The sequence below is a fragment of the Bombus vosnesenskii genome, unplaced genomic scaffold (assembly GCF_011952255.1).
Source record: "Bombus vosnesenskii isolate JDL3184/JDL3185 unplaced genomic scaffold, Bvos_JDL3184-5_v1.1 scf7180000013262, whole genome shotgun sequence".
Lineage (NCBI taxonomy): Eukaryota > Metazoa > Arthropoda > Insecta > Hymenoptera > Apidae > Bombus > Bombus vosnesenskii.
This window is the reverse complement of record NW_022882922.1, coordinates 1601589-1624057: the sequence shown is the minus strand read 5'-3', so window position 1 is coordinate 1624057 and position 22469 is coordinate 1601589. Positions and strand designations below refer to the sequence as shown.

General features: G+C 41.6%; 2 protein-coding genes across 5 annotated transcripts in view; one reads left to right on the top strand and one right to left on the bottom strand.

Annotated features, from left to right (window-relative positions):
- LOC117230364 (N-alpha-acetyltransferase 15, NatA auxiliary subunit) overlaps nt 1–22469 on the bottom strand; it is a 45305-nt gene that overhangs the window by 19926 nt on the left and 2910 nt on the right. The gene's annotated exons all lie outside the window — the stretch shown is intronic.
- Nucleotides 5547–22459, top strand: LOC117230348 (adhesive plaque matrix protein). Of its 4 annotated transcripts, none has more exons than XM_033487723.1 (2): nt 5547–6078; nt 18421–22459. In XM_033487723.1, the coding sequence occupies exon 2, from the start codon at nt 18421–18423 to the stop codon at nt 21592–21594; it is 3174 nt and encodes a 1057-aa protein (XP_033343614.1). In that variant the 5' UTR covers nt 5547–6078; the 3' UTR covers nt 21595–22459. The 4 variants fall into 4 exon arrangements, with proteins under 4 accessions (XP_033343614.1, XP_033343631.1, XP_033343604.1 ...); XM_033487740.1 differs by lacking the exon at nt 5547–6078 and adding an exon at nt 6270–6288; XM_033487713.1 differs by lacking the exon at nt 5547–6078 and adding an exon at nt 7706–7724.

Below are 22469 nucleotides of genomic sequence, written 5' to 3'. Positions count from 1 at the left end.
TCAGAAGCTGGTAGATCAAGCACCGCGCGAGATCGTGTTAATGAGAGATTCGAGGTGCACGGTCGTTTCTTATGAAATTACAACGAAGAAAATTTCTCGAGTTTCCCTGGGTATTATTCAGACGAGAGAAGAAAATCAGGAAGTGTCGTATTATTCATGCTGAAAATTGGTCTCTCTCGGTTCGTGCGCGCTGACTGCGTTTCCGAGACGCACAGTGACTAATTAAACATAATTAGAGAGGCTGATATGAATCTTAATAACGTCGAGATATTGGTCGTGTTGTTGATTCGTAGACGTAGAGCTATTCGCGGATCGATCGCGACAAGTAAATGTAGTAAATTGATAAGGTACACGAGGTAAGCTTCCTGCTTCCGTATTGGATATATCTGGATCGTTTAAGCGACGTTTAATTATTGTATAATAGTTCGGTCGTATCCTGAATGAAGCAATGAAACTCCGTTTAACCCATTAAAGACTAAGGCTATCGTAACGTTACAAATACTTCAGTTTTTTTTTCAATTTCATAAAATTGTAGTATATAGGTAGAAAAAATAGTAGAAAAAGGAAATATCAAGGGAATCTTTGAAATTCATTTTCGTAGCCAGAACGTTGAAAAAACAGAATTCGATAATGTAAATAGACCGAAAAAGAATTGAAAATGAAAGGTCGTGTTAACGCAATAGCTATCCTTAATGCAGACTGTATTAATGGCGTCCCGAATAAACGTTATCAAAAATCTGACAACCGAATAAACGTATCGTCTGTTCTCTCTCGATCATCGCAAAAATTCCAAACCACGACCTTCCCAACCACTATGTTCATCTTTGATACTATCTCTACCACGAAAAAAATTTTGGGAAATATTTCGGGTGGCACAGCATGGCGCCAGAATATCGGTAACGGCGGCGTGGCCGAGGAAGGTCACGACCATCGGCGACCTTGATACCAAGAATCTCTTCCGATGACTCACGCACGCTAGACACACCGCTTCGAAATAAACACGCATCCTCATGCGGCCGGCGATCTTCTCGCGGGAATCGAACCGACTTCGGAACGTCCTTAGTTTCGTGTGTGCTGACTCAAGAGGTTCCTGGGAAAAACGTGAATGAACGATCAAGTCTTAAAAATAACCTCCTGACCGTTGCAGTCTGGCTAGCTACTGTTTCAGGATGTGCGTCACTCGATTGTTCGTCATAATCCGCGGCTCGACGATGCCGTCAGAGACCGAGAATACTATGTCATCGACGTCGGCATAGAAGATTGCATACAGGACGTGACGACACGAGAGGAATTGATGGATCATCGAGTGGAGCAGCGTGCGTTCCACCAAATATGGTCAGCGAGATCGGATCCTAAGATCGATAATGATGCAGCGGTTCTGACAAGCGGAGCTTGGAATTTTGGATAGATCGATTGCTGCAGAAATTCGACTGGTTCGATCCTATTTGGGGACGATGCACGGGCATATACTAAATAAGGCATTGGGGAATGCGAATCCTCGTGTTACTGAATTATCCGAGGCGAGTAGAAATGCAAATGTACGAGCGTAGGATCGAAAGTCTGGTCTGTTTGATTGGGATGCAGTTTTTGGTCGTTGCATGAGAAATGAGTTTTTTCTCCTTTGATTTTGCTCGCGACGTGTCAAAACAGTATAAAAAAAAAGCATGCCTTACTTTGTTATGATCGTAAATTTCACGATCTTCGTGAGCAAGAGATTGTTGGAACTGTGTCGAAAACATGCCGAAAATTTGTGCTTCATTGTCTATGGAAATATTAAAACTCTGGTAAATTATCTTAGATATCGGAATATCGATAGTAAAAATTATTTAGTGAAGATTTTTACATAATAATCTCAAAAAAACTTCTTTAATATTAAAACTCGGTAGATTTCAAAGAAAGGCTTCTATCAATACCAAAAGCATTCATTTTAAGTAAATAAATAAAAATGCCGAATATTTATCAAAAGAATTATCTCTCAGAGTTAATTTTGCGATAAAAACGTTCTAAACTTGGATCGTCGAGGTTTATATCAAATTTACGACAAAGTACGAATAAAACGGAGAAGTCCACCGATTTAAATACTCTCGAAAATTTTCCTCCTGCAGATATTTAAAATATAAGTCACAAACAGACGGAGAATGTTAGATCGAAAAGTATTAATAAATTTAAGAAATACAAAGCAAATATATATGAAGAAACTCAAATTGTTCTTGGGTCTAAAACGCGTTTCACACAAACGAAGGTAAGAAGGAAAAAAACAATTCCATGTCGTTAATGATAATTCCTAGTCCTTACACAATGTGACGAACGGAAGTGGATAAATCACTTGCAACATCATCAGAGATCGCACTTTGCGTGATACGTTTGATCTTCAAGTTCACGTCTGCGACGCTTCTTTTCACATTTACTTTTTATTTAAACGAACGTAATAAAAACAGATTAAACTTTCTCCTCCTCTTCTTCCTACTCGTATCATTTATTTCTAGGGGAAAGAGTCCTAAGAGAATACAAACGTGCCGTACAATGTAGAAACAATAAATTTGAGAAACTCGAAATTCGACCGAACGAAAAAGGAACCGACCTTGTGGAATAATATACATAGATCGATCGTGCTCGTGACTCGGCATGGCCGATGCTTATCAAAGATGACGATGAAATTTCGTTGACGCGTATTGGACAAGTGGGCCAAACTTCCGCGCACGATCGTGTTTATTGCACGTGACCGGCATCACGGAACATTTTTGCGCGCTCTTTCGCGCGCTGATATAGACTCACGCACGTGCCATAAAAAAGAAAATTTGCACTGTCACGCGAATTGCAAGCACGTCGCTCTTAATCACTAATTATAAAACAATTTATCTGAAGTTGCAGGAGTTATATGTAAACGGAAATTATTTACACTTGGTGTTGATAGTGCTAAAAAAAGGTTGGCGTGTTTTCGTCGGAATGTAAATTAACCTTTCTAGCGATCTAAATAAAGATTCATTTTTTCAATCCCTTCTTGACATTTTTATGAGTTTTAGAGTTTACAATCCTGAGAATCTTTAACGTAATGACTGCCACGTCAGACATATTTGGTTGATGCTCCGGCAAGAACCCGTCATTCATTGTCGAATTACTCGGTTATCATGTATAGAAATGATTACTACATACGGTAGAGTATTATTTCGTTCCGTACGTCTACTTTGTACAAACATCTTTCACACACCGCGACAGAAGTTTCTTGATAATCTTTATGCCAAAAAAGTACACGATGACCTGGAAACCTCGGGCATTATCAAAAGCAGCGATTGCAGGGTACGAGACGCTTCAACAACTTTGCTGTGTCTCGTTACCGTGCTTTCACGTTCGCACTATAAAAAGACCTGGCAATAAAACGCGGAGGAAAAAGAAAAAGCGAAAGAAAGGGGAATAAACACGCGACAGTTATTAGCCGAGATCAGTGGCCACGTCAATTAACATGCAACCGACGCGCGACTTACAATTCACGCGAGGTGATTCCTGAGTGGCACGATCGTCGATAGACCCGAAGTGTCTGTTTCCGTGCTCGTTACCGCGGTGACACGATCGGTCGCCTAATAAGCGTCCACTGTGGAATGTTGGGCGATTCTATGTATCTCGACGTGGTCCTTTGACAGATCGTGGCTGCTCGATTGAGACATTAACCCGCCACGGGCGAAGGAACGCGAGAGCCTAACGAGACACACGTAAGGATTTACGTAAAGGAGCGCAGCACGCGTCTCGCGACGTAACAGAGTTATTTCCGAACTCGCGAATCGCGAACAAAAATCTCGCGCGCCGTCTCGACGGCCACGCGAACGAGAAGACCAGTTGCGAATACCTATTTCATAGAGTCACCGCGGAATCGATCGGTAAAAAGCAGGTTTTCCCAAGCTCGTTTCCGTTTACGACTGCGAACAAGCGATCGTATCGCGTTGCATCAGTGGTATTACGAAAAAATTATTTAATTGGACAACTTGATGGAAATATTGGTCGACGACGGGAGAATTCTTGCCTCAAATGGATTAGAATCCTGTTCCAAGTAACTTCTGTCGTATTGTTACTAATGATTAACCTCTACGATCTAACATTGCTATTGTGAATAGATCTATACAGAGAATGTCGTAAGCATTTATTATATCAAGACACGACAAATTGTCAAATATTGGATAGATACGATGTATGACAATATTGCTCGATCATAGAGTATCAAGGGATTGTGAAAGAGTTAATTTGAGAACGTGATTTCCTAGGTGAATAACATTAAATGTGTTTGGCAACACTGATAATCGAGGATTAAGAGTCATATCGTTAATGTGCCGATTCTTCAAAGGTAAATTGCTTACTCATCTTCGTCGATCAAGGAATCTCTTCTATAATCAATTAGTACCTTTTGTCAGTAGATCGTACGATACGGAACATTGACAAAGCCTTCCATTCTGGTGACCGTATGAAATCACTGGATTAAATTCGAGATCTTCGATGACGAACTTAAATATTTGTGAAACTGGTTTTTACACTTTACGCAATTATAAGTCAAAGCTTCTGGATGGCTTACATAATTTATAAAAAACTAGAAAGAATGTTAAATTCTAATATTTGACGATCCTGAAATTGGCAAATGTGTCCTGGTTTCTTTACGAAAGCAGTTTCTAACGTTCCATTAACACGAATTAGCTTCATTAGCGATCAGAATAACTACAATTGTAAATAGAAGATCTAGTTTGGTAACGGCGCGTTCACATGCTTGGAGGAAACCTAATCACAATGTTGACGAAACATGGTGAAAAAGAACACAGTTTACACTCGAGAACCTCGAATATTATTAACACATATCGTGGCTGTCACGTAAAAATACGAATTCCGTAGACTACCTGCCAAGTGTCAGCGAAGCTGAAACAAAACGATACGTCACTCTAATTCTTAAACTTTTCTTCAAAACTTGTGTCCTTTCAAAAATAAAACGCACCAGCTGAATCCTTTAGACGTAATACAATATCCTACGACTTTTCTTCGAGGAAACTTCGATATTACTTTATTCCTGCAAGTTATTTTGTTGTTTATATCATACCTCTTCCCTGACTCAAATAATCCTAATATAGAATTACGCGAATCATTTCCGCGTTTCTTATATCTTCTGTTGTCGGATCTAAGCTACGCCATATTTTCTCCTTCCTTCGTTACAACATTCCAGACTAATGATCTCTCCTAATATATCTGCAACAAATTTAATTATTCCGTAGAAAATTCAAAATCGAAGCTGCTTCAAATAACCTTACGTTACTATATTACCATTCGCAACAACATAGAAGGTCCCACTTCCAAATCATCGGGAACACTGAAACCATAAAATCCACCTCGGTGTAGGAGTAATTTCTAATCACTCATCGACGATGAGGAGGTGGAAAGCGCGGCGATTTTCCTATGATCGCGGTTTATTCCCGCCGCGTGGACCAATTCCAGCGTGGTGAACGTGGGGAGAGGCGCGTATCGGGCGCAAAAAGGAAGGGTGGAAGAGGCGTGCAAGCGGAACAACGTGATCGCGTCTGGCGCGGCAGTCGTAGGAGAGCCTCGTGACACACACGATCCACTTGGTGTATCCCTTTTGCCGCGAGTAACACGGTCGTTCTCTTGCTGATTCGCGGATCGTATCACAACTATATACACATATACACGGTGTACACGGCGTTGGGCCTCCTCCGGTTGTCTCGTGTCGCGCGTTGGAGAGTGGGACACTGGCGCAGGGCCAGTAGGATCCACCGATATAAAGATCTACGGTCACACGAGCCGGGAGGTTACTCGTTTCTTCATCGTCGTCCAAGTGCAGCAGGACAGTGAGTGGTACAGCGCGGCCGCGAGCTGCTTTCCCGTGTTATGGGCTCATCTCCGTGATAACAAGTCCTATACATCGGTTCTATTCTATTCGTTTCGTTCGTATTTGTTGAAATTAATCGATTGAAATTAGTTGGAAAGACTATATCATATCGCGTGTGTAACTGGTTCGCGTAGATGAGCGCTGAGTAGCGTCGAATCGAGGGAGATATACTGGAACAGTGGATCGGAGCTTAGAAGAAGATCGTGAGTCCGCTTTTTTCCCTTCAAATTCATCGTCAACTTCGTGCGACAACTGTGTGAGGTCTCAGTGAAATAAAGTTATCTTTGATCGTCTTAATCGTTGATTTATAACGTTTAGATTTCTGTGAAGCAACGTAATAAAAGTACGTAGAATCGTTGACGCGCATTTTGGTATCGATCGAGAGAATCAGAACGACGTAATATCGTTTCGAAGTAAGTGCACTTCGGATATTACGACAATTACGATAAAGAAAGGCTAACGAAGACACGCGCGTCTGTCTTCTGGTACTCGAATTGGCGCGTCTTTGCGACTGCATACTGCTCAGGAAATTTATATAACGGGCACGATCGGCATAGCTTCTCGTGAATCATCGTCGAATAGCGGTTCACGTGTCGCGAGCCTACAACGAGTCAGGTAAAAGATCGGAGTCCTTGCATTTTCCGGCATGAATATTTATCGACAACATTTTTTTCTTCGTTTTATCGAACGGACGTACACGATAATTGTTAGTCAGCGGGGGATAAATATCATGCCGGAGGAACGAAGTCGTTGGCGATCGGTTTGTCGGCATGACCGGACGCGTAGAAACGACGGACGATAGAGAGAACCGGATCGTGAGACTCGCGTGTAATGAATGATCGATGCTGTGACTAATATTATTCCAAACAGGCCGGGGTGCTTTCACAAATCGACGACGGAAAATATTCCCGTACAACTTGTGACATTTAGACACGCGCGATAACAAACCGTGGCTACCGATCGCCGACTACCGGTTGATCGAATTTATTGTACCTTTCTTCTTATCGGACGAACGAAAATGTCGTGACACTTCCGAGAAACAGGTTCGCTCGAACGCGTGGAATTATGCTCGACGGGATGTGGATTATTATTGTTCGTTGGAAGAGGGCAGACTCATAGAAGGGGGAAACGTTTCTCCGATCTCCCAACGCGGAAGACTGTCGACCAGTCTGGAGAAAGAAATCGTTCATCATGAAAATCTATAGCGACACCTATGGAAAATCGAAGAAAAGGAAAACGATTCGTTCCGCTTGCAACGATTCTCACGTAGTCACGTCGCATTAGACGTCCACAGTATCCGGTCAGTTCCACGCACCGCGAAAGTTAAGATTTCCGGCAGATCGATCCGCGTATACGGCGAGGCCCTCGTCACGTGTCCGCTTAATTACAACGTAGATTCGTCATTAACACAGCGGAGATCGACGTGCTTCCTATTCGCCGTTAACCGGTAGCTTTCACTTTGACATAACTGCAACGACGAAAACGAAGGCAAAAACCGGCGACATATTTTTGAGGGACTAGCGGACAAATCGTGTCTAGATCGCGTAAAAATTGACTGGGGATATAATACGGAGAGATATATGGGAACATTTAGCGATTTGTAACGCGATACCTTGTATTAAATTTTTCTATAACTTTCGTTACACCTCTCTTCCTCGATGGTTTTCCAAATGTATCTTTTGACACGTACTTACAATGCTATTGTATCGTACTTTGGTACGTGTGAAAATTTTTATCGCTCGCTCTTGTTTTCTTGTCACATCGAAGGATTGATGGTCCTATTGAGAAATTGTGAAGGCATAATATACCACGTAGCTATAACCGCGAGTAGGCGGATCATGGATGAATGGTAAGTTGGCTACAAAGTATTCGGAGGATGCATACTTTGCTCCAAGATTAGATTCAGCTTGAAAGAATGATTAAGAGAATTTATGTAAATGTACCTTCTACGAGATTTTTATCGGATTATAATAGCGTTTCTATTATAAGAAATAAATAATTGACTATTTAATTTCAAAACAAGACCTGCTACAATTCGTGCTACATAATACGAAATTATTTCTAAACGATTAGGTACTTCTCGACTCTGTGTGTGTGTATTTCTAAAAAAAGTTCCTAAATAATTCATAGAATGCTATAAAACAGCGATTAACATAGAGATCAGATTCGCTAATACAGAATACCCAAATCTTTGCCAGGATAAAAGATAATTCGAAAACGAAATAAATTTGTTTTTTATCACCAAACCATTTACGAAATATATTAATAATAAATAATTGAACAATGAAGATCGCCTCTGGTGACCAACACGATATTCATCGCTAAATACGGATCAGAGGGCGTAGCACGGATTCAATTGGGAGCTCGTTCGTCTCGGTACCCTCGAATTAAGCGTGTCAGCCAATGTCCATTCGCCTATCGTTCAGCAATTAAATAGAATTGTAACAAACGATCGTGCTCGTTTCGCGATTATTAGCATCGTGAACTCCAGCAACATCGGTTGAGCAACGCGTCCTTGTTTCTTCAGCAGGTCTAAGATCGCCTCGCGCTAGACAGGGGCGGAGCAAATTACGATCTAGGAATCTAATTTCCTTCGAGTGTTCCTCCGAGTTATCGCATTTAGACCGAGACCACCGGATCAAGAAAAGTGTTATTTACGTTCGACGATCGACAGACTCGTGCACGCGTCATGAAATAGAATCGCTGATCGGAGCACCGGAACCGCAACTATTTATCAAACTTGCGTAATTTCCCTTTCTGTCGAGTAAAAGAAAAATGCTATCCGCAGAGAGAAAGCGACAAAGCGTTTAGTAAATTATGTTTCACGATTTAAACGGTTTATCACAAGGAATAAGATGGAAACGTGTCTCCCAACGAATTCAAAGTTAGACTGAGAAATCGATTTAATGTTTAATCGGATACAGCCCTTTCAGGTAAAATTCCAGATACATTCACGGCCATTGTATAATACGATGAACATTCTATTGAAAATAATTGACGTTAAAGACGTTAAAGATGAAATTCTTTTGCTTTTCTGGGAAGGAACAAACGCGAGCAAGCCCTTCGATGAATTACCTCGAAGCGATTCTATTAACGTCAACTTTGACTTTGACAACTTTTGACAACGACAGCTTTGATAAAATGAGCCTGTTCTTCCAAGAAATTACGTGTTGCGTTTTACTCGAGCGAGAACTGTGTTATCTGATAAAAATGCCTAGAATAAAAGTCGACTGGGTAATAAATTGCAGAGCGAATGACCACGAGCGCATCGAGCCGACGATAAATTCTTGCGATCTGGAGTACGAGAGCACGAGAAACGCAAAAGAGAGACGCGACGAGTAAAAATATGTGACACGAACCTTGGCGTAACCTTCGTCGCGCGCTTTCCCTCTTGGTCCCTAATTGCGGCTATCAGAGTCGCGGGCGTGATATGACGACAAGCTCGACAGGGTCGAGAGGAAACGTGGGAATGCGCGCAAAACGGAACACAGATCGAACACATCACAGAGAAACGATTCCCAGCCGCCGTCATCTGGCTGTGATTCATAGAAGAACGTTATTAAAATTTATAAGTTAGTGAGAAACTAATGACTAAAAGATATTACTAACCGTTTGTATTATTATCAAATTTTTGAATAGTCAAATTTCATGAACTGCGTATAACGATAGAGCAAAGCTATGGGAAGAAACATTTAAAAAATTTATTTCAAATTATTATACGACAACCATAAAACTTATGTAAGCGAAAGAAGATGAAGAAGATATCGAAATTACGTAAGCAAATTTTGCAAGGTTTATCGCGTTGTTTTATTGGGTCAAGAGATTTGTTACGATGGGCAACGTTATGGTCGGATCGCATAAAATATATTACTAGGCACCACGCAGTTGTTAACAGGCCAGGTGACGAATAATTGCGTTTTCCAGCCGTAACCAGTTGAATTATAACGCTCATTGACAGGACGTTTCAACTTACGCAGCATGAAGACCTTGGTCGAAACGAGGTTTATTAAATGTTAAAAATCACTGAAAGTCCGACTAATCGGTGACTAATTGGAAACTAACGGCTAATTGGTGGATATAACAGTCCTTGGGATCGATTTTTGCCTAAAACGGACGCTTTAACCGGGACATCTACCTCATACGTGACGAAAGGTCATACACCAGAGTCGACTATTTTCTCGAAATACGGTACCGATTCGCGGTCCCTGCGTTTATTTCGAAGGCGAACAGGTGAGCGAACGAAGAGCGAAATTGTTCACGTACGTGCTGATGAAATTAGCGAAGCCGTGTTTATCGTACGAATTACTGTCACAGAGGTCCATAGTTTGTCATTGCTTGGCTCATTGTCAGTAGCAGAGATTCGCGCGAAAATTATTCTCAAGCCAAGTCACGTTAAAAATAATTCAACTCTTTACGTTACAATCGACGCTTTGATGTCATTGGACATTGACAATGTGCAAATTATTATTTCGTTTCGATAAAAAGTTGGAGAATAAATATAGCTGCGTGATGGCGCGAGTAATTTTCAAAGTATGAATGCTTTCCTTAAATTACTTGGAACAATACACCGTTTCTATCGACGATCGGAATAGGTATCGCAGGAATAATTCAAGGCAGGAGAAATCTGCATATCCTTGCGCCGTGAAAAATTTCGTCATTTGTTTGCAATAATAAATCCAAAAAGGGGGATAAAAATGAAAACGAAAAATGACGATGTTCGCGCGGTGGAAAAATTGGGCCGTTAACCTTGTCTGACCGGTACCTACAGCTTTTACAGTCGCAACAAAAACGTAAACCGGTATTGGTCGCATACGCTATATGCATCCTGATAAGCCTCCGTATAATGCGCGTCGGAATATCTTTAATAAAAACGACATTTCTCCCTTTTGGTTAATCATATTATGGAGAAAATCGGTCATAAACATTTCTCTCCTTTCTGACGACAAATTGCGGAATGTAAATTAAAGATTCCGCATATTATTAAAGCTCCATTAAAATGCAAACATCGTAATTATGGAAGAAAAATAAAAAAAAAGGGGGTAAATCAATTCTTTCCTTATAAATATCCTGCAGCGTTTATGTGAAAAAATTAAAGATATTTTGTGATATAAAATAATGATTCATAAATTAAAGCTATGATAGTGTTGAAATAAACGTTGTCTAATTTCCATATTTCATATTTTACAATCAATAGAATAGAAGATATTCGACGACAAAAAAATCATCGAAATTGATTGTTTTTTTACAACCGTAATAGCGCCTCGAGCAAATCCTGTTCGTCAGAATCTACAGTCCTAAACAACAGAATGCTATATACATGATGAGTCACGTACACATTATATCCGAATAGCTGTGTTCATCGAAACGGAGATGCGGCAGATACATCGCGTTCTCGCGTGCAATACACACTACCGTTAAAGGAGCCACGGGTGCCGAGGAGAGAAGAGAATAATCCAGTAGAGCCGCGGGATGAACGAGACGAGCATATTATGCAAGCGAGTTGCCTTGCAGTGCAAGCCGGTCAATGCCAAGGTGTACAACTACGGTCGCTGATACTCGTCTCTGTTAGTCTCAAGCCGGCAACCTCATCACCGATAACTTCGAAGCGAAAATCAACCTCGAATAAGTTCTTGAATCACTGATCGTCTGGATCGCGCGAAGGCGAATTAACGAGGCAGTATGCCAGCTAGCCGCTCGAGTTGAAGATAAAGCAACTTGACGTGTAAGGATAGTAAATTTTTCGAGAGACTACATAACAAGAAAATTTCGAAACAAAGCAACGACCGACTTGGAGTCAAATAATTGAGTTCGAAACGAAAAGAAACTCCGAGCATTAAGCATTTGGAAAAGAGCATTAAGAAAAGATGCAGAACTTGCATAAAAAAGTTTCAGAAAATGAATGGAGGTTTGAATTTGTAATTTCGCAGAATATTAATCGAACTTGGAAGAAGATTCGACGTGTGTACCTGCAGACCAATATTTTTGAAATTGTTCACATTCTTTCCGAGTAATTAATTCCAGAAATTTTAATACATACGCGATACAAACTCATTAGCCAAATATCTGGAATTCTTCGAGACGTCTATAAATATTTCGAAAGGCGAATGACGTCGGTTTACACGGAGGGTTTTCAATTTTTACAAGAAACTAAAATCATGAAACAAAAACCTGATGATTATTTACATTAAATAGATATTACGCAATTATCGAAATATCTTTAAAAAAAAAAATTCGGTTATCTGCAACAGTTTTTCTGCAAAAAGCCCTTTTCTTTTCTAAAATTAAATTCATCCATTTGAGAGACAGATACTCCACTTTACTGTTAAACATCGTGACAAAAATAAGTCAAAGTCGACGCTGGATTCAGCTTTCACCGTTTCGTTACATAAATGCAAAGTCGCGAATAATGCGAATAGTGTGAAAATTTGGAAATTTGCGAAATTTCCTACAGTTATCCTATTTCTTCGAACGTCGATGTTGAAAAAGAAAATTATAAAAAGCTTTCTGTCCAACGTACATCGTAAAATACGTGACTTGTGCGCTTCGAGAACAAAAAGCATGAAAATAAACCAAACGAGAATAAATTCTAAACAAAATCGCAAAATGAAGAAAACAACCTTTGTTTCTTTGGTGCAAGGAAAGAGAACACGTTCTATGTCAAAGGCGTGAGATTGTCAAGAAATTATGACATAAAAAGAATCGACAGGTAGATGACGAAAGAAATCACAAATCTTGTCTTATGGCGTGATAGACTGGTTCTTGATCAGTGCGACAGTGCAATGTAACAGACAATATATTTATGGGTCAATGACTTAGAAACCATAGATAAGTAATATGTTAATAGTTGGCGTAACATTGAATCACACATGTTGTAACCATTATGTAGTTCCGATTCGATAAAAGCAAGTTACGTCTGTGGCCAAGTTTAGCTTAAACTCTAATTTCAATTCCAATTATTTACACTGAGAAACAACGATAAAAAAAACGAAACTTAAATCTACCATCATCAGGTTATTTACTTTTTCATTTATCTTATATCGAAATATTTTTAACCACCAAGTAACATAATAGGCAGAATATCAGAAAGAATAGACTTTTATCCTATCTTTTCTGTGTTCTTCGCGTTTGATTGCTCTAAAATATTCATCAGAGTAACAGTTCTTCAAAATACTCGTACAAAATAACTATAATTTAACAAGCTTAATTCCGTGATAAAGTGGACGAAGGAGGGTAAAGTCATTCTGTCATAACAGGAAGCATAGTTAAACGAGCGACGCGCCGAAAGTTGCTCGCAGGTGTTAGCACGGCGTTAAGGAATTAATGCTGCTCAGCGAGCACGACGCGAAACAAAAAGGAAAGTAGCTGAAAGCGTAAATCGAATTGGATAACGCGCGCGCGGGAGCCTTACGCGAGGCACGCGCGCTCGTCACACGAGCTATGCAACGTGTTGCCTCGGTATGGCTCTTTCTTTCTCTATTCCTCGGCTTCTCACTCCTCATGGCGTTTCCGAGGTTTCAATCGAACGATATTTGATGGATAAATCGCTGTTGGAATCGGCTCCTGAACCGCACACAGCCTTTCACCGCCTCTGACGAACCGCCGCCGCGTCGTTCCCTCACCGCGATTCAATGCCATATCGTTGCACACGCTTTTGATGACCTGCATTCAAGGCCACGTGCTAGCGCGCGCCGTCAAACCGCGACCAAAAACGAGATCGATAGTGTGAACCTATCCAATTTCATAAATTTATATTTTTCTGACTGTAAAATTTCTATAGAATGTCATCGAACTAACGGCATAATTTTCAATGAGGTCAAATTGGAAACGTAAGTCGGACACGTATAATTTTTTCGTATCAAGGTTCATTTCCAAATATAATGACGTTGTCGCTATACTTCGTCGAATGTTATATCGAAGCTACCAAGGAAGTTATACGAATATCTTATCAAGAATTTACGTGAATCGCCATAACACCGAAGTCAATGCACGACAGTACGTAAGCAACCGGTGACTGTCGAGTAAAGTCAGTGATCGTATCGAAATGATTAACACATCGTGCATTCGAGTTACATTTCCCAGTCTTCCCAAACATTTTCAATAAATACGCTGTTTTATACGCGAACTTGATCCCATACACAATGTGAAATAATGTGTTAACAATCTAAATATTGTGATAACAGTATCGTTTCAAATGCGCTGTAGTACTGCGCAGAATTGAAACAAACTAAAAAAATTAACTACGTACATTCGGCTATTCATTCCCATACCTATTTACATCTACAAAGACCATGATATACTATGGTTACTCTAGACACTGAATTACAAACGTGACTTTACTACTAGCCGAGTACGCGACTTTCCTCGAGCTATTCGAAACGAAATCGCTCGGATCAAGAATTGCACAGTGGCAGGACTAGAAAATCTGGCTTCGAGAAACGATATTACAGCAGGTTCGGTCGCAACGATAGCGTAACCGCACTTACCACGCCACAGAGATCGTTCTTCTTACATCACGTCGCGAAAAATCGACAATCCGCGTTGCGGAACGCGTAGAACCGCCCGGCATACGACGTTCGTCAGTTTTACGATAGTTCGTCAAATCGGTCGGCCCTTTGCGAACACCCAGAAATGGAGCACCGGGAGAAACGAAACTTTTTCTTTCTGACTCGAAGGGCTTTCAGTCCGTGACTAGTAGGATGAAATTAAAATCACCTCTACGGTGAATTTGAAATGTCGTATCTGAGCGGTTATGCTAATTATTTGTTTGAAATTTCGTATACGTTGCGCTTAACCTGTTGCCGAACTCCAGATAAAATATGAGTAAGTTAGCCTTCACGTTTAATCTATGATTTATTATTAAAGTCGAGAAGAATCTAAATTTTGTGCATTGTTCTTGCAGAGCAGCGTGTTTTGAATTCAGCTGGAAATTCCTGATTAAATTAGATGAGAAGTAAATTGCTAAGAACGAATCTATTACATAAGAAGAATGTAAAAGACCTATGCAAAACTATCAAGAAATTAAACTCATCGCTCTGTTCTTAGAATCTCATTTTATTCAAAGGTAGTGAATTATTAATATCAACGAATAGCGTCCACACGGCCACTGGCAATTTCTCAAGTCTGTAGGAAATTAATTTAGAATCCAATTAAGAAATCAGATCTGCTTACAACGAGTTAACCCCTTCTCGTTAATGCCACAACTGTATTAAAACGTTCCTTAGTCCAATTCGCTGAAAGGTGAAAACCGCGTGCATCGATTAAAACGTTCCAAGAAACACTTAACAAAGCATCTTGCATTTCGATTGAAACTGATTTAAAAATCAGAACATTAAGTAAATCTATCAGAATGAAACTATCAGAGTGCCTTATCTACGATCGGAGACATCGTTGCCTGAACTAAAGAAAGCTTGATCCCGTAGCCCGATTTGCGTCATTTAAATCCCTTATCGAGTAAAAAGGCTGACAATGCGTGGTGCACGAAAGTGAAAGCCTACGTTTCGAAATCGTTTTTCGTATAGCGATCTGAGCCAAGTGGATTCATGCTACCTGCCGCCCGATCGAGGCGAACGTTCGACGAACAAGACGGTATCGCCATCCAGCAAAGAGGCGGCGATCGCGATCGCGTGAACCGTACGAATCTTAACTGGCAACGACTTCCTCCTTTCCAGCTAGACGTATCGCTTGGAAATGGCTCCACCTTTCGGAACAAACGTCCTTGAGCGAACCAGTGCACCGGGAAAGGTGATGAAAACCGGCCAGTCACGTGTACCATGCCGGCGCGAGCGGTTGTTCGCCAGCTTCGCCTTCTTGTCGCACGTTCCATTGATTTTCTGATCGATGTTTGTCCTGTTAAAGTGTCTATGAACCGGGACAACACATCAGAACGCTCGATAGAAGGATTAGAAAACGTTTTACTCGACTTTTACACCTAGAATACCGTGAATGCGTTAGATGGTTCAGACGTACGTCTTCGTTCGTGCTTTTTTTTCTCAAAGGAGAGTGAAACGAATATTGTCAGTGGTCGTGTATTAGTTGGTGAGACGTTTGAAAGTGTTTCCCAAGGAAAAGTTAGACGATCGTGTCTCCAGGGACGTGACTGACCTTCGAAAGACGCGTTCTGGCGACAGGAGTCTTCCTCGTGGTAGAAGCAGGTCTTGCGGTCGCGAGGAAAGCGAACAGCTGACGCGAGAACAGCAAATGCGTTTTAAATTAGCGGACTGCTGCATTCGTGCCGGACAGCCGATCTCAAAGTCATTGCTTCCGAGGTGGAGAAAGCAAAATACACGCGATGGTTAGCTCTCGATCGGGACGCGTTAAGCGAGCAATCGTCGGCATGCGGATTAGATTAATCGTTATCTGTTCGAGCGTCAAATAGCTTCCCGAAGAAGATGATTTAAAGACAGAGACGGAATCAAACAAAGCCGATTTCCATGCGGAGGAATTCCTCGATTCCGTCACGTTTTCGTTCCGTTTCGATTAAAAAGCCGCTCGCCGAGAGAAATCGCTGGCACTCGTGGTAAAGTATCATCGCGTGTGCGTGTGTGCTCGTTCTTCGTTTGAAAAACCTACGTTCCCCTCGGAAGAAGCGCATTATTGCGTGTGGCAACTCGATTACACACCATTCACGACGTCCTGCTGAACGATTATCGTCCAGATTCGCGACCGCTCCGGAAACCGAGAGAAAGGTACTCTTTTAGTCCCCGCAACATGCTATCAGTGTATTTGATAGTTTAAAAAGACGTTTCCGATACAACAGTCTCGCGGAGAACAGTGAAATCTTGAACCGACGGTGGTATTTTTTCAATATTTTCTAATAGACAAGTGTCTTTTTAACACGTTTTATAAATATTTTTTATAAGTCGCAAATTTTTTGATATCGAACGTTTTTTAATAGTCTTAAGGATTTTCTTAAAACCAAATGTCTTTCTTCCTCCCTTGGATCAGTTTGAAAAGATAAATTATTTTCGTCGATGTTCAACCATATTAACATTTTCCAATTACGAAACTCTTCAACACTCACTAACTTCTCTCTAACTCGTTCCTCAAACAATGTCCAAGCCATCAATTACTCTCCTAATACCTCATTCAAGGACTATCGTCGTCATTCCATTTACAAAGGACCGTAAACAGCTAATTGCCAACATTGCCATTATCATTCATCGTAATAAGAACAAAAACTGCAGCTTCATTATCCTTTTTACCGATGGCAATAAATCACAAAGCTCAATTAACTTCGTTTCAAACATCCTTCGACTTTGCTTACCGCGAACGCATTCAAAGATCCGCAGGGATATGGATAAAAATAAAAGGCAGTAAATTCAGTTTCTTGTCGGAAACTTGGTACGACAAAGTTACTTCCGCGATATCGACGACTCTGACGTTGGCCGTGGCTAATGCAACGTGCGCTGGGCGAATGCAGAAACGTGAGTTTAGGTTTGTTATTCGGTTGCAAGTGATTACGAGCGCTAGTACTCCAGTGACCCGTGAATGTTTGTCGACCGCTCACCGACTGTTCACGAGGGAAAGGCGTGGTCCCCTCCGGTCCCACATTCCCATATTATTGCAATTCACGTAAATGGGCCTGACGAATTCGCCAATTTCAACCGTGCGGTCTCAACGTTCTTCGGAAATTTAGTAACTGTTCGATGAGGGAACCTTTACTCAATTTCTCGCGTTCCATTCTGCTGATTTTATCGAAATACATTTAGAAAATAGAAAAGTGAAAATTGACGGGGAGATTCCGTTAACGATAGGAAGAAATGTCGATTCTTCCACTGAGATCCTAGTCACGATTCGAAGAATATTATCTTCCTAATTTCATCGAACTCTTCTTCAGAAATTCTATCGATGATCCTAGGGGAAAGTTGCTTATTCTTTAAATTTACGAAATTTACATCATTTTACTGATTTCGTGGAACTGTATAGGAGAAGTATAATGTAAAATCGAAAGTTCGTACATGTAGATTCTCGTTCAAGCTCGTCATTCAGTCCGAAGAGTCTCCCGCGTATTTTAATATCAGTTTCTAATAACAGGAATTATTATTTCCATGCAATAGTTGAGAAAATGTTGCCGTTTCAATGGGGAAAGCAAAGTTACTCCCGTGGAACGGAAACACCTCCACAGAATAAACTTATACTTTCGTTGCGCCAGGTGGCAGTCACCGTATGCCTTGCGACGAACAACTCGAACTGCTCTAAAAGACACATGATGTGATTACAAGATTGAACGGTATTATCAAAATTACCGTACGATATACATCGCGACTGTGGATATAATTCACGTGATCGTAGTCAAACCTCATTAAGTAATTCACACCAAAACAGTCGCTTTGATTTTTCTTGGGAGGCATAAATATATCGTATTTATGCAATAAAATATAAATCCTAAGAAAAAAAGATACCGATGCTATATGAATATGCCAAATGAAAACATTTAGATATTAAGATACCGAAGATACTGTTTCATAGATATTGAAGTAAAAATAATGAATACCATTTACATCATATTGAACGAAACGTCAAGAGTTGCTTAATTTCCGTTGCAGATGATGCCGAGAAGATTTCCTGTGCGAAAGCTCCTCCTGGTAGCAGTGTTAGCGACCTGCTTGTCAATCGTGACATCATCATCGAGCAGGGAGAGACGGAATGTCGGTGCGGACGAACCTAGTCATGGAGCAGACAGGACGCACACACCAGCCGGCCGTAGTTTCAAGTCATCGACCAGCAGAGACAACGAGATAACTACGGAAGCCGGAAGGAAAGTGTCGCACAAACTGATTGGAGGCCACTTGCGAGCGGATGCGAAGCAAGAAACGTTCTGGGATGACGGTATCCTCTTATCGTCTGCTGGAAACGGGAGGGAGACGAAGGCTAATCGTAAAGACGAGGATGACGAGAAGAAAACTCTCTCTCAGCAAGTGAAAGAAGGGAAATACGGTCTGATACAGAACGAAATCTACGGAAGTCAACCTAAACGACCAGGAATAATCAGTTACTTAGGCAATCCGGAAGTACCAAAGGACACGATCGACAATTTGGGTGGTCTCGATGAGGATGAAATTTGGTTGGCTGAGAATCACGTATTAGTGTTGAGAGGAGGGAAATTTCCTGGCCATGAGACGCCGCAAGCCAACGGAGACAGCACGCCGACCTGGCCACCGATCGACAATTACAAAGCACCCAGGAGACAGGTCAAGATACCATCCAAGCCAAAGGTACCGCCGCCCTTTCCCATTCAACTCACAGAGGGCGGCCCGATACAGATCATCGGGCCGAATGGCACCAAGGAGATCGCCAATGCCACCGTTGACTACAGAAAGGATCCTTTATTTACCAAGGGATTACTATCGGAGGATGGTCCACTCTTCGCTGTTATAGCCAACGGGACTATCGTAATGTCCGATATGAATTCAAAGAACGCATCTTCGGAGGAAGAAAATTCAAGCATAAAGAGTAAGGACGATAAGACAGATACCGTACCACCTGGCAGTTTTCCACCCTTCTATCACGCAATTCCACCTGGTGCAGTATTCGTGCCACCGCCGAATAATCAGTCGGAGTATGACGAAGAAGATCAGTCTATTTACTATCCACCGCCATACAGTTTTCAATATCAGCAAGATAATACGACAGCTGTGCCACCGGGTCCTCTGGTTCCAGGAATTATACTCCCACCACCGCCGGACTTCTTCTCTGCTCTCGAGGACAAGAAGACCACGACGAAGAAGTACACGAAGCGACCAGAAACTACTCCCGTACCAAGACCCAGACCTACCTATCTACCACCTAGGAAATTAACTACGAAGCAATACAAGAGTTCCACTACAGTGCCAAACCTAACGCAAACCACAAAATCCAGGACGTCCATTGGTATGTCAGGTGTTACAAAGACGTACGGTCGAACAAGGTATAAAAATTTTACAGACAAAAATTTTACCGCCAAGCCCAACGTAAGGACAGTCCCTTATATAGAAATTACGACATCGACGCCGGATAAATCGACTACGCTTGATAACCCAGAATTCTACAACATCGGTTCGTTAGCACAAAATCACGTAACCAATCAAGAGAATATACAGGAGAAGAATGAAGCGTGGTCGCGTCTAGTGACCAGTAAAACGATTCCGATAGTGACGTACTACACGTCCACGCAGTCCACCTTGGAAAGACCTGTGGAAGTAACGCCGGCCTCGATAAAGAGTATTATTACCACTAGCAACCCGGAACGATCGCCCAGTCAGGCTTCTTACTACTTTTACGAAGAATCTCACGAACCACCTTTTCATACCACTCCAAATTCGATTTATTACAAGACTACCACCGAATCGCCTTTTTATGAAACTGTGACGCAACCACGAGCCGAGGAAAAGAAAAAGCAGTATTACAACGTGGAGGCAATTCCGTCGCGAGAAACATCGAAGGACTACAGTATCAAGTTTATCGGCTCTCCGGTGAAAAATTCCGCGCCCATTCGCTACAGTGACACGACAGTCACGCAAAGCTCACCGAAGTACGAGAGCGGCTCGACGAGAACTCAGGGTCAACGAATGTTACTTGATCACGCGCCTCTTTACTATCAAGCCATATCTGCTCGTCCAGCCGTCTCTGTGCAGCCCTATTACACCACCTCAAAGCCGCAGGCTTATTACAGGCAAGAGGCGAAATCAAAGCCGATTTATCAGTACAGTTTCGAAGCAGCGGACTACTCGAAGCATGGAAATCAAAGGCAGCAGTACGAGCAAGAGCAAACTAACGCATTCAACGAGTATCAGAACGTTAAAGTCAATGGAAGGTATAATAATCATCGATACGATTATGAGAATGAATCATTGCCTCAGAAGAGAGTCAGGCCGCAACCGTATAAGAATCAACAGCCGATCTATCCTTCGACGACAGCGCATTCAGCGATAAGTACCACGGACAATCCTCAACATGCTTATTATACTCAACAGGACGAGAAGTTCCTGGATGATGTCACGAAGGAGTATTTCACCATCTTTGGCAAGAAGATACCGCATAAGGGTATACCGAGCACGACTCCCATGTACTCCAAGACGAACAGTATTACCGAAAGACCGGATTACGTGAATACCTATGTGGAGAATTACGACACCCCCGAATCGCCTGTGTATAAGACACCTAAGGTTAAAGTGCATTACGGAGACCAGTCTCAGAGACCATACTCCCTCAAAGACGACATTCTTGTCAACTACAGGCGACCTCTGCCTCCTATTAATCCCGACAGTGAATTCATCACGGTGGTCGATCCAAACCAACAACAGCCACCCAATTATAGAATACCCAACAGGGATGACCAACCCTTGGCAGCGATCCGCGCTTATCCACCGCAGCCACTTGTGAGTCCAAGAAACGGTCCACCCACCAACTACGTACCGGTCGTAGAATCTCCGGAAGAGCTAGACGACACGTATCCCCAGCTACCCATATCGTTGGAAGACGATATCAAAGTGAACTACCGCCACCCACGACCTACTATAAATCCAGACGCCGAATTCATCGACCCGATTCCAGTGCAAGAGAACCAGCCGGAGAAGCCAAAGGCCTATTTCGCGTACAGATTGCCAGGCGATGGGGGTCACTTTTACTTCCTAACGCCGCAGGCGATCACGCAGAGGCCGGAGCAGAACGCCGGTCACCTCTACTCAAAGTCGAGAGGAACGAGGCTACTAAGACGTCGACGGAGGCCAGACAACGTGTGATACGGGTACACGACGAGGCAGCCGCACAATGCCATACCAATCATCGGGGACGCACGATGGAAATGCGTGTCATATGGAACGCGACGCGGAAATCAACGTCAGAACGTTGTGTACCGTTATTAGGATATTTATTCTATGTGTAAATATATATACGGATATATCTTGTATGCGTAATGTACAATTAAGTTAGATGGTTATCGACGCCTCAGTTACGCTATATAAAATGCTTAATTTATGTGACCTAACTTCTCCCCTTCTCCCCAACCCTGCTTTAGATTGATACAGATGCGATATTGTGTGTAACGCCGCTTGTGTGCGACGATAGGTATGCGCGAGTACTTTGAATGACCGTCATGTACTCGCGCGTTGTCTGTGATTAATGATCGATAGTAAACGCATACCGTGTACATATAGTTATGATTGACGATGTAGAGATTCAATTATAGAGCTCCGAGTGCATTTTTCATAAACCGTGTTACACGAAATATATTATATTCGAACATGCATGAAATAAACATTGCTTAGAAAGACAAAGTTTCCTTCCTTGTAAGCAAAATATTGATAAAAGCATGACATATTATTAGAAAAATCACATATATGGTGCTCACATTCGATTATAATATCGGTATTATTTTATGTTAATTCTTGTATGATACTCTACGAATTTTGTATTATTCGAGGAATTTATTGTAAATATATATGCGATGAATATAAGTGACGTTCTTAATAGATGATATTATTATTGTAGGATTAAAATAGGTTGTAAACTATCTTTTTTAAACAATACGTGACTTCCAATGTAATGACAAATGATTTTTAAGAAATCGATCGTTTAAAGTTGCATAAAAATAAATACATATTTAAATCTAAAAAAT